Source organism: Microtus oregoni, unplaced genomic scaffold (assembly GCF_018167655.1).
Source record: "Microtus oregoni isolate MIOR12 unplaced genomic scaffold, Mior012 000003F_ref0000135, whole genome shotgun sequence".
Taxonomy (NCBI): Eukaryota; Metazoa; Chordata; class Mammalia; order Rodentia; family Cricetidae; genus Microtus; species Microtus oregoni.
In genome coordinates, this window is record NW_024543062.1 from 58,460,361 (window position 1) to 58,472,452 (window position 12,092).

At 46.9% G+C, this 12,092-nt stretch overlaps 1 protein-coding gene across 1 annotated transcript in view; it reads right to left on the minus strand.

Moving 5' to 3' along the window:
• The window catches only part of LOC121446359 (lactase-phlorizin hydrolase-like), a 36,764-nt gene extending 25,044 nt beyond the window's left edge, over nt 1-11,720 (minus strand). The window contains exons 1-4 of the mRNA XM_041648936.1: nt 11,072-11,720; nt 7,296-7,375; nt 2,743-2,826; nt 672-774 (exon numbers count right to left, since the gene is read on the minus strand). Coding sequence (XP_041504870.1) covers nt 672-774; nt 2,743-2,826; nt 7,296-7,375; nt 11,072-11,720 — 916 coding nt within the window. The remainder of the gene's footprint in view (nt 1-671; nt 775-2,742; nt 2,827-7,295; nt 7,376-11,071) is intronic.
• Nucleotides 11,721-12,092: the final 372 nt, after the last annotated feature.

Consider the following 12,092-nt stretch of genomic DNA (forward strand, 5'->3'; position numbering starts at 1 on the left):
TCTGGGTAAACATGAGGAATTAGCTCAACCTCCAGAACCACTCAAAAAGCCTGGTGTGGGATAGGAACAGTAACTCTGGATAAGGAGCAAACTGTTCTTCTAGAAGACCCAAGTTCAGTTCCCAGCACCCAGTGTAGGAAGCTCACAATTACTTGTGAGTAACTCTGTTTCCAGAGGATCTAACAGCCTCTTCTGTTCTCCTCATGTACCTGTATCAATATGTACACATACTCATACAAACACACACAGAGACACAGACATTCACACACGCATGCACCAAACAGACTGCCCTTGAGTTCAAGGCCTGGCAGCACTGCACAGTGACCTCTAGACCACAAGGTCCTACACCAGAGGTTTTCAGCATCTTAGATGCTCCCGGGACTTCTCAGAACAGGGGAACACAAGGCTGTTTCCATGCTGACAGTTCACACCTGAGTCCAGAACATGTCATATTGGGCACCCTTGGCATCTATACAGGACCACTCAGTGTCCCCAGACAGGAGGAGCTCACTGCCAGGGGAGTTATGGGACTAAAACCTCACCTGGTAGGCTCTCAGTTCAGCCATTTCCCTAGGCCCCTCCCTCATGAGAACCCCCGATGTCAGTATTGCTCCCCAACACACCAGTGTAACAAATGTCACTCAATATTGGTCACATGTTGGTCCACTCACCTTCAAACAGGCTGAAGAGCAGTGAGGAGGGGCTCTTCCCAGTGGATGGGCAATCCTGAAGTTTTAAGGTATAGATGAAAACCTTCATTTTGGGCTCAATGTTCTAGAAAAGATGAAGACCAACAAGTGTGCCTTTAGTAATGGGAACAGGGAAGACACTACATGCTCACCTTCTAGAAACAACCTCGAGTCACCCACCTACTGAGGGCAGAGACTTGGACTCTGGAGAGCGACAGTCAGTGACCATCAGCTACCAGCCCTTCCTAAATGAAGTGATAACCATAGCAGCTCATTTTAGACGGAGCACTTCATTTGTCAGCCAGATTAGGGTCGAGACCAAGGTTTCTGCTTGTGTAGGAGCCTGCACTTCCTAAAATGTTTAACCAAGAGGCTGTATCGTCATGATCATGAGTGTTCATGGTTTGCTGAAAAAATACTCTGCTTTGTGATGTTGAGAATGTACTTTGGCTGCTAGAGTGTTTGTCTAGAATGCGTAAAGACCTGGCTTCCATCCTCACTGCCACATAAACCAGGTATGGTGGGGCAGATATACAATCTCACCACTCAAGACAAGGAGGCAGGAGAATCATACGTGCAAAGTTAGCCATAGACAGCCTGGGTTACATGAAACTCTGACTCAGTATATATACTTTAGATAGGAGAAGAGATTGGACAGGTAAACAAGTTGGCTACGGCAGAACAAGATAGCCATGTCCTCATAGAAGTTCCTATACTTTCCTTTCTTCTTTGGATTTGTTTCAAACTTTCTGTAATAAAAAGTCAAGCAAGCGGCTATAGAGATGACTTGGTGGTTAAGAGCACCCACTCAACAATCATGAGTTCAGGTCCTCTGTAAGAAGCAGGCCTCCCAAAAATGGCTGTCACTCCAGCTCTGAGGGCTATGATGCCCTCTTCCAGCCTCTGTGCACCCAGGCAATACCTCTCCCTCCCAGCAGGAGGCACATGCATTTACACAAATATGCACGGTCACACTGAACGATACACGCAAACTATTCTCAAAAGTGAGGCGCTGTCACTGTGAGATCTCAGCTCCTGTGGCTGATTTCCGAGTGTTCTTTTGTTTCTGAAAATGTCATTTAATTACCACATTTCTTGCTTCCTTTCTTCCCCCCAAACCCTCCAACATATCCCTCCCTTCTCTTCTTCAAATTCACAATTTTTTTTTCATCCATTCTTATTGCTTGTGTAGGTGTATTTGTAAGTATGTTTATATACATACATTTCTAACCATAACCTGTACAGTCCGTATAGTGTTATTTGTATGTGTATTTCGGGCTGACCATTTGGCACTGGACAGTCCACTGGTGTGTTCTTCCCTGGGGAGAAGCACCTGTCCTGCTCTCAGCGCTAGTGTCCCCTGTAGTTCTCTGTGCAGAGCTGAGGCTTCATGGGCTGTCCTCCTTCATGTTGGTGACACTCTATGGCTGCAGCTTCTGATGTTACTGGGAGACACAATCTCACAGCAAACTTGCTGATGCTCTGCCTCTCATGATCTTTCTCTTCCTCCCTCTATTGTTTTCCAGCATCTTTGTTGTAAAGGGAAATTATCTTCAGGCTGGTATGTTTGACTTCGCTTTAAAGTAGTTTTATTGGTGGTGGTTTTGGGGCCTCTGCACAGACCCTTTCACATGGCAGCTGTTCTCTCTTCTCCATCCCTCTCTCTCAAACAAGGTCTCAGGTAGCCTACGTTGGCCTTGACTTCATTGTTTAGTTGACAATGACTCTGTACTCCTGATCCTCCTGCCTCTACCTCCTGAGCTGGGATTACAAGCAAGCTTTACTACACTGTTTATGCTGTGCTGGGGATGAACTCAGGGCTTTGCTCCCCTAAGGTAAGCAGGTTACTAACTGAGCCACAGAGCACACCCAGGGACTGCCCACAGGGAGCCCACAGAGAGTCCACAGAGAGTCACAGAAACCCACAGCAAGCCCACATCTGTAAGTGGGAATCTCAGGGCTATTATGTAAGGCTCAGTCCACGCCTTAGGCAAATGTCACATTTCTGATAAGCTTTCCACTCGCCATCATGAGGGAAAAGCCCTCACATTACCTGCAGGTCACTCAGCTTCTGTGGTAGAGTCGCCACACTTTGGCATGTAGAAGTCAAATCAAGAGAGAGAAAGTCAACCGAGTCCTAGAAACAGGGAGAAGAAGCATTAGAACAAGGCCTCCTCAGAAGTGTGCTGGGTCTCCCCATGACTACGCCGATCTTGGAATTCCCAGGAGAAAGCTGAGGATGAGTGTGCATGTGAGTACAGCAGGAGCAGGAGTGTGGTAAACTAGTAAGTGTGAAAATGTGTGTGCTGGGTGTGCGGTGCCAGCAAATGGAGGAGCACCAAGGGAGGGAATCAGTGTCTGGAGCTTCCCCCAGAGATCCTCCTCCCCTGACCTTTGTGATATCTGGGAACCCTCTTGGGGCTGGGGTTTGGTTTTAATTTCAGGCCACAGCTTGAAGCCCCCCCCCTCCACCAGTCAAGCCTGGCTTGAGCAGTTCTACTAGCAGAAAAACAAGCTACACAGCCATGATCACCCGCGCTCTCTAACCCATAGGCTAGCTAGGGACTCCAGCTCACTGAGCCTGTAGCTCATTAGGAAGAACGCTTGTTGAGCGTGTGCAAGGCCCTGTGTCTGTCACCAGCACTGCATTAACAGGGCATGGTGGTGCCCGTCTCTACTCCAGCATGCTCATCCTTGGCTACCTTGTGAGATCAAGGCCAGCTTGTGCAAGAGGAGATCTTGCCTTCAAGAAGAGGAGGAGGAAGAGAATAGTGACAGGGCCTAGCAGCTATAGGTGTCTGCCCTCGACTCTGATGACCTGAGTTCACCCCATCACACATGAGGGTAGAACTGAGACTCCCCAAATTTCCCTCTGCTCTCCACGTAAGTGCCCTAGGATGTGCACGCCTACATACAGACACACACCACACACACATACACACATACAACACACACAACAAATAACATACACATACACCACAACATACACACAGACACAAAATCAAAATGTAATGAATTTTTAAAAAATCAAGGACAGTCGTGCAGTGGTGGCACACACTTTTAATCCCAGCTCCCAGGAGGCAGAAGCAGGCAGATATGTGAGCTTGAGGGCAACCTGTTCTGCACAGCAAGTTTCTTATAACCAAGGCTACACAGAGAAACCCTGTCTGGAAAAAGAAAGGAAGGAAGGGACTGAATTGTTCTTCTCATGCTTTCTGACGCCCAGTAACCCCGAGTATCCAAGAGCACGTCTCATTGGTTTTGTTGTTGTTTGTTTTCTTAGCATCCATTGGCTGACCTAGAATTCACTTGTAGGCTAGGTTGGTCTTGAACTTCTAGATCTGCCTGCAGTTGCTTTACAAGTAGTGAGACTAAAAACATGTGTTACCATGTTCAGCCGAGAGTATGTCTTTAACCTGAATGCTGGGAGATGGAGACAGGTGTGTCCTGGGGGTTCACTGACCGGTGAGTCCAGTCAAATCAGTGAGCTCCCATTTCAGAGAGACTGAGACCCTGTCTACAAAAAAGGGGAGGGGTAAAAAGTGACTGAAGAAGACACTTGTACCGTCCGTACGTGTACTACGGTACAACGCCTGTAGTGCGGACCCTGCACTACACGACCATTCCTGAGCCAGGCAAGGGCCTGGAGATTTAAACACACAAAGACACACAGACAGAGACATGGGTCATCTTTGAAACAAGATTACCCCCTTTATTGTGTACCAGAGCCACTTATATATGGTTCTTTAATTGATAGCCACGCCCCAGCCAAACCCACTAGAAACCACTCCCCTTCATCAGAAACTCCTGAGGGTCTCATGCTCAGAGCAGCTGCAAGCATAACTGTTTAAAGGAAATTGAGGGTCTGGGTCACAGCCCCCAACAGACACCCAGTGTTGGCCTCAGGACACTCACAGGTGAGCAGGTTAGTGCACCTGCACACACATGTAATGCATTAGTTAGTGCACACAGGTACACACAGAGAAAAACAATCATAACGGAAAAGACAAGATTCTACCTGGTCTGTGGTTTACATATGTGCTGTAGGAAGGCTTGTAGCTTGTGGTTACCCGCCTACTGGGGCGTGGCCTCTTATACTATATACACGGATGCAGAACCTGCATCCGCCCCTTTTTTTCCTTCCTTCCTTTTCGCCAGCTGCTCATTCGGATTGTTGGATTGCGGGATTCAATCTCTGTCCACCATTCAAGCAGAGAATTCTGATTTGTGAGTTTACCCCTAAATAAATAACTATCTATTTAACATTTCTGAGCTAGTGTGGGATTTCTTTCAAGCGTCCATGCATCACTAGGTCCCCCCATCACACATGCTTAAAGAACTTTAAATTCAGGATCTAAGCATGAGAATACAGCAGTGTAATTCACACATGTGTGCATGCACATAGTCACACAACACACACACACACACACACACACACACACACACACACCTGCCTACACAATCTAGACTGGCCACTCTATTTTTCTCTTGACCAGAATCTCACAAGCTGATAACTGCCCTTCCCTCCCACAGCTCAGCTGTTTACAGGTCAGGCACCAACTGGGAGCCACGTATCCCGGTCCAGTGCCCTAGTGCCCAACCCTCACTGGCTCCCCAGTGCCTTCCTATCAAGTGATCCCCGGTGTCCACCAGATTCCACATCTGACAGCTCAGGAAATTGAAAACCATATACAATAAGGTTCTAGATAAACAAATCTCTTGCTGACTGGATGCCATCTAAATTAATTTACTGCGTAATAATTGCTATCGAGAGACCAAAGGGCTGATCATAAAAATCCTTGTCCAGCAACAGCCTTTGAGCTGGCATCTCGTCCCCTGCATGCAGCGCACAGATCAGGGTTAATCCAAGGACAGTGTCTGGGTTCCTTCTGAGAAGTGCAAACCCCCAGGGCCTTCAATGGGCCTAAGCAGTGTGTGCCTCTCTCTCTGGCTCTGGACTCCCTGCTTTGCCCTGTGTCTATCTAATGCTGGTGCTGGCTTCCTACCCTTACATCATCCCTGCCTTCCCTGTTTCCCTCCTGTCCTGTCTCTCGATATTTCTAGCAAATTTCTCCCTACTGCTAACACCCACACAACAGTGTCCTCCAAGGCCAGGGTGATGGGACATGCCTTTAATCCCAGCACTCAGGAGGCAGAGGAAGGTTGATCTCAGTTCCGAGTCGGGGGCGACCTGGACTACAGACAGAAGGTACACAGAGAAACCTGTCTCAAAAAAAAAGGTGTCCCCAAATAGGAGGCCCTTATCTAGGCTCCCCTCTCTCCTGAGGCGCTCTTTCTCCACTGGCAACTATTAGCTTAGACCAGCAGAGACTCTGAGCTGGGGATGTGATCCAGGAGGGATGTTTGCCTAGCATGCACAGAGGCCTGGGTTCCACCCTAGCGCGATGGAAACCAGGCATGGTGGTTCATGCCTATAACCCAGAACTTGGGGATACAGGCAGGAAGATCTGAAGTTCAGGTTATCCTCAGCTATACAGTGACTTAGGCTAGCGAGAGATACATGTGGCCCTTTCTCAAAAACGAAATTAATATATACCAGTTACTAGAGGAAATGTGGATACACCTGAGTCTTTAGCAGCTGGAGGCTGAGACAAGAGGATTGACCAAATTTGAGGCCAGCTTGGGCTACTTAGTGAGAACATTTCATAACAAAATATGGTAGCTTCCCAAATGGTGCTGCATGCCTGTACCCAGACCTCAGAAACAGGTGGCCAGAAACCAAGAGTTCAAGGTCAGCCTGGGTTACAGAGGGAAGCCCTGTCCGAAATTTTAAAAATCACAGAGAATATAAATCAGGGTGGTACTCTAAGAAGCATATTTTGTTTATAAGCCTTATTTATTTTCTTTTCTATACAGCATGTGCAAGGGCCCAAGGGGGCCAGAAAAGGGCGTTGGTTCCCTAGAACTGGAGGTTACAGAAGGTTGTGAGCCATCATGTGGGTTCTTGGAACTGAACCTGGATCCTCTGGAAAAGAGCAGCCAGTGTTTTTAAACACTGAGCCATCTCTTCAGCTCACAGAAGTATATAAATATATCTTTTAATAAATTACTATCTCTTAATGTTTTTTTTCTCTGTGGGTATGTGTAGACCAATTGGGCCCCAGAAGTATATCTGTTTTGTTTAGTTGACGCAGAGTCTCAGTATGTATCTCTCCTAGGCCTGCAACTCACTAGTAGCCCAGGCTGGCCTCAGACTCACAGAGATCCCCCTGCTTCTGCCATCCTCTGTGATTAATCATAGCCTAAGGACCAACCCCACCCCTATCCCACTCATGAGACTAACATTTCCAATTTTCCTAAGTCAATGTCATGAAGTCAGCACAAGTAGCATTCCTGTAGGTCCTAGATTAACAACAACCCAGGCCAAACCCACCCTCTGCCCTTTGACCAACTCTCCTCGTCCTCCTTGCCCATGGGGAAGTTCAGTCTGGTCTTCTTTGATGGCACCCTTCTCAGGTTGACTCAAATACACCTGCGCCACTGCCACTGAGCAGCCTTGCGCTCTTTTCCTCTTACACAGGCCTCATCTCAGAATAAATAAATACAATCACATTTCACCCTAGGCATTACAGACACAGTATCTACCTTGGTGAGTGCAGCCGAGGATGGGGAGAGCAGGAGCTCGGGAATATCTTCAGCCTTCAGGACCACAGAGAGCCTCCCTCCTGGAACCAAACAGGAAAGAGCAGTAGTTAAGGGGGGGGTTGTGGCTTCTGAAGAGATCGATCAGGACCATGACTTCTCTTTAGCAACTGACAGACTCCAGAAAACAAAGTGGCTAAAAATACAATATCTCACTAAGAGATTAGGTTGGTTTTTATTTGGATTTTTTAGACCATGTTTTACTGTGTGATCCTGGATATCCTGGATGTCAGCTGGCCTTGAATTCACAGAGATCTGCCTGCCTCTGCCTCCCAAGTGCTTGGATAAACCTGTGTGGCACCATGCCTGGCTAAGAGACTGTTGTGTATGAATCAAGACTCACATAGAGAGCACTTGGAAAAATCAACATAAAAAGAATTATCCTAAGGTGATAAGAGAACCCTTTTTCAAACTCTATTTAAAGACAAGGTGTTGCCGGGCGGTGGTGGCGCACGCCTTTAATCCCAGCACTCGGGAGGCAGAGGCAGGCGGATCTCTGTGAGTTCGAGACCAGCCTGGTCTACAGAGCTAGTTCCAGGACAGGCTCCAAAGCCACAGAGAAACCCTGTCAGGAAAAACCAAAAAAAAAAAAATAAAAATAAAGACAAGGTGTTCCAGGCTGAGGACGGAGGTCAATTGGCAGAGAGCGTGGACCAATCCCAAGGATTGATTGATTGACAAGCCCAGGGACTGATAGCCAGCACAGCATAACCATGCGTGGTGGCACATGCTTGTGATCCCAGCACTTGAGAAGGAGAAGAAAGCAGGATCAGAAGCCTGAGGTCATCTTGGCTATAACCCCAGCTATATCTCTGGACAATCAGGATGAGAGCTGCCACCTAACACAAACAAAACCCAAAGTCAGGGTGCTCTCGGGAACCTGCTGTGTCTTTGTCCTCATTGCAGCTACTGTGCCTTGCTGGGGAAACACAGGAAATACTGATGTGTGCACTCATTTTGTTTAACTCTCCCGCAGCATGGTGATGGCTCTCAAGCTTGTGTGTGCACCACAACTGCCTGGAGAACAGGGGTAGAAATACAGAGCTGCTGGGTGGGGGTGGTGCATGCCCTTAACCGCAGCACTTGCAAGGCAGAGACAGGAGGATCTCTGAGTTTGAGGCCAGCATAGTCTTCAGGGTGAGCTACAGGCCAGTCAGGGCTACAGAGAGAAGCCCTATCTTGCAAAACTAAACCAAACAAAAAACCAAAACCAAACAAACAAAAATAGGACATTAAATCTTTTTAATAAGTACATACATACACTCAGATAAAAAAAACCTGATTCCCATACACAACAAATATATGAAATTTAGGAAAAAGTAAAAAGAAAAAGAAGACTAATATCAGGACCCACCAGATTTAGAGTCAAGGGTAAAGATACAGATGTGCCCAGGAACATAAGAACCCTTTAAAAAATACACAGTTATTTTATTTATGTGGATATTTCTATGTCTATGTGAGCATATGAAATGCATATATAGATGTCAACAGAGGCCAGAAGAAAGTGTGGGATCCCTGGAGCTGGAATTACAGGTGGTTGTGAGCCATTTGATGTGGGTGCTGAGAACTAATCTCTGGTCCTCTGGAAGACAGCAATAACTCTTAGCCAGTCAGGAGCCATCTCTCCACCACCTTGACTCCCAATGCCTTTTTGGAGACAGGGTTTCAGGTAGTCCAGCCTGGCCTCCAAATTTCCAAGTGGACGAGGATGACCTTGAATTGATCCTTCTGCCTTCAGCTCCCAAGTTGACCTTGAACTTCTGGTCATCCTGCTTCCACCTTTCCGGTGCTTGGCTTACAGTCACGTGTCACTATGCCCAGTTCATGCGATGCAGGAATTGGAACCCAGGGCTTCCTGCACGCATGGCAAGCACTCTGCTATGCAAGCACTCAACCTTAGTGCTCATTTAAGTTTGGCTTTTTTGTATGATCGTTTTTGAGATGGGTTTCTCTGTGCAGCCCTAGCTGTCCTGGAACTGATTCTATAGACCCTTGTATTCAGATATCCACCTGCCTCTGCTTCCTAAGTACTAGGATTTAAGGTTTACATCACCATACCCTGATGTGGTATTCCCCTCTGTATGCTGTGAATAACAATGGCTAATAAAAAAAACTGTCTTAGGCCTGTGATGGGGTAGAGTAGAGCTAGGCAGGGAAAACAAAACTGAATGTTAGAAGAAAGGAGGCAGAGTCAGGAGAAGCCATGTAGCCCCGCTGGAGACAGATGCTGGAACTTTACCCAGTAAGCCTCAGCCACATGGTGATACACAGATTAATGGAGATGGGCTAAATTTATATGTAAGAGTTAGGCAATAAGAAGCTAGAGCTACTGGGCCAAGCAGTGATTTAATTTCTGGGTGGTTATTTTGGGGCTGAGTAGCTGGGAACTAACTTGCAGCCTCTTACTACAAAACCCCACTTAGTTTTTAAACTTTTAACAGAAAAAGTTAGCTTCTTTTTAGTTTTTGTTAATTAATTTTTGGGTTTTGTTTTGTTTTTTCCCCAAGCCAGACTCCCAAAATATAGACCAGACTCGTCTTGAACTCACAGAGGTCCACCTGCCTCTGCCTGCAAGTACTTGAATTAAAGGCTATGACTAGCTAAGAGTTTATTTCTGATATTCACACTATGTATAACAAAAATTACCTCATTTAAAATTTACAGAATAGGATAGAACATCAACACGGTAGCAATGGTGTAAACAGCATTATGCTTTGAGGTCTTAAAGAATGCCACTATTTTAAAACACTGGCTTCATTTTTTTCTCTCTTTTCTTATTTGGGAGGATGGGGATATCACTATATAGTACTGGCTGGTCTTGAACTCACAGAGATCTTCACTCCAGGCTGACTTTGAACCTACAATCCTCACACTCAGTCTTTCAAGTGCTAGATTTAGAGACATGCACCACCACACCTGGCTAATTTCCATTTGAAGGCGGTATCAGAAGGAATGATCAGAGGGTGGCAGGATATACACACAGCACTAGCCCCTGTGATATACTTTGTTCCTAGTAAAAATAAGTCAGTACAGTTGTAGATCTAGCACTTGCCTCTCATGGGCAAGGTTTTAGCTTCAGTCTCCACCGTACATTTACAAATCACAGTCTTCTAATTACGCATCGGTGTGTTATTTATCTTTGCCTCGCTTGATGCACTGTAAGCTCCAACTAAAAGGTACACACTTGTTTTCGTAAAAGAAGGGGACCCACAGTCGGGTCTCCTTGTAGAGACTCAGGACAGCACTGTCTCTCCAAGGCAGCTCCAGGTTCAAGGAGCTGTCAGAAGAAAGTGGGAGGAATCCTGACTTTATAAACGTCCCTTCAAGGAAGGGCAGAGAAAGACAGTTGCTCATACTTGACCCTGAGGAAGGGTCTAGAAGATAGTTTTCAAGGGCTGGAGAGATGGCTCAGCATTAAGAGCACAGGCTGCTCTTCCAGAGGTCCCTGGTTTGATTCCTGGCACCCACATGGCAACTCAAAACCGTCTGTAACTCCAGTTCCAGGGGATCTGAGGGCACAGGCATGCACATGGTGCTCAGACAAATATGTAGATAAAACACCCACCTATCTAAAATAAAAATAAAATCACACATGCACAGACAGACACACAGAACTCCTAGATTCATACAGGTGGGGGCCTCATCAGTTCCTGCCTAAGAAGCAAACAGAGGAGGGTGGTGAGGGCTGCTGCCGGGCCACCATGTCCGTGTGTACTCACCCTGAGAAGAGAACTCTCTGCGGTAAACTTCAAAGGCTTTCCTGTGGGCATTGCTGAGGGTTTGCAGAGCAGAAGCTTTTGAACCCTGGGGGGCAAGATCCATGATCACTTTCTCCAAGTCGCTGAAGGTGAACCAGATCTCAACAAGGTCCCCAAAGGACTGGAAGGCGAACGTGGCATAGTCGGCAAAGAGGTCAGCAAAGTCCCTGTCTCTCTGGATGGTGCCGTGGGTGGGTGGCGTCTGGTGGCACAGGACCACCATGGGCTGAAGCTGGGCAGCCTTCAGGGACTGCAGGAGTTGTCGGTAGCACTGCACTGCTTCCTGGTCTGGATTCTTGGGGCTTCCCGTTGGGAGAAGCTGTACCCATGATAGAAGTACTTTGTAATGGGTGACCTGACTGGCACGAAGGCTGCTCAAGTACTGTGGCAAGAAAGAGGGCAATGGCTGCTGGCAGACGTAGAAGTCCTTGCTACCAGGCCCAAAACCAGAGCCCTGGGTTCCCAGTGGACGGCTCAGGTTAAACACTAAGTCATTTGTAAGAGGACCAGCGGCCGAAATAAAATTTCTGTCGGGTTCCAGGTCAGTCCCCTGGCATGAAAGACTCAGGAGGACAGTGCTCAGGAAGAGTGCTGTCCAAGGCAGCTCCATGTCCAAGGAATGGTTAGAAGCACTGGTAGGAATCCAGACCTTATAACACAGTTGAAGCTGTAAAAAACAGTGATTATCCCTACAATATTTAACTGTGTTATCTAGAATCGTTAAATGAGAACTTGGTAACTTCAAACAGTGTAATCTTCATAGAAACAAAACAAAACTTGTCTTGCACTTCTGTATACCTGTTCATGAACTTGTGTGTGCACAAACATGTGGAGGCCAGAGGTAGTCTTGGGCGTATTCCCCGATTGTGAGCCCTAGAGAGCTGCCTGTCCCAGCCTCTTCAGTGCAGAATTACAGTTGTGTCATCAATCTTGGCTTTCCAAGAACACTGAACATCAAAACTCAGGTATCCATATCTGTACA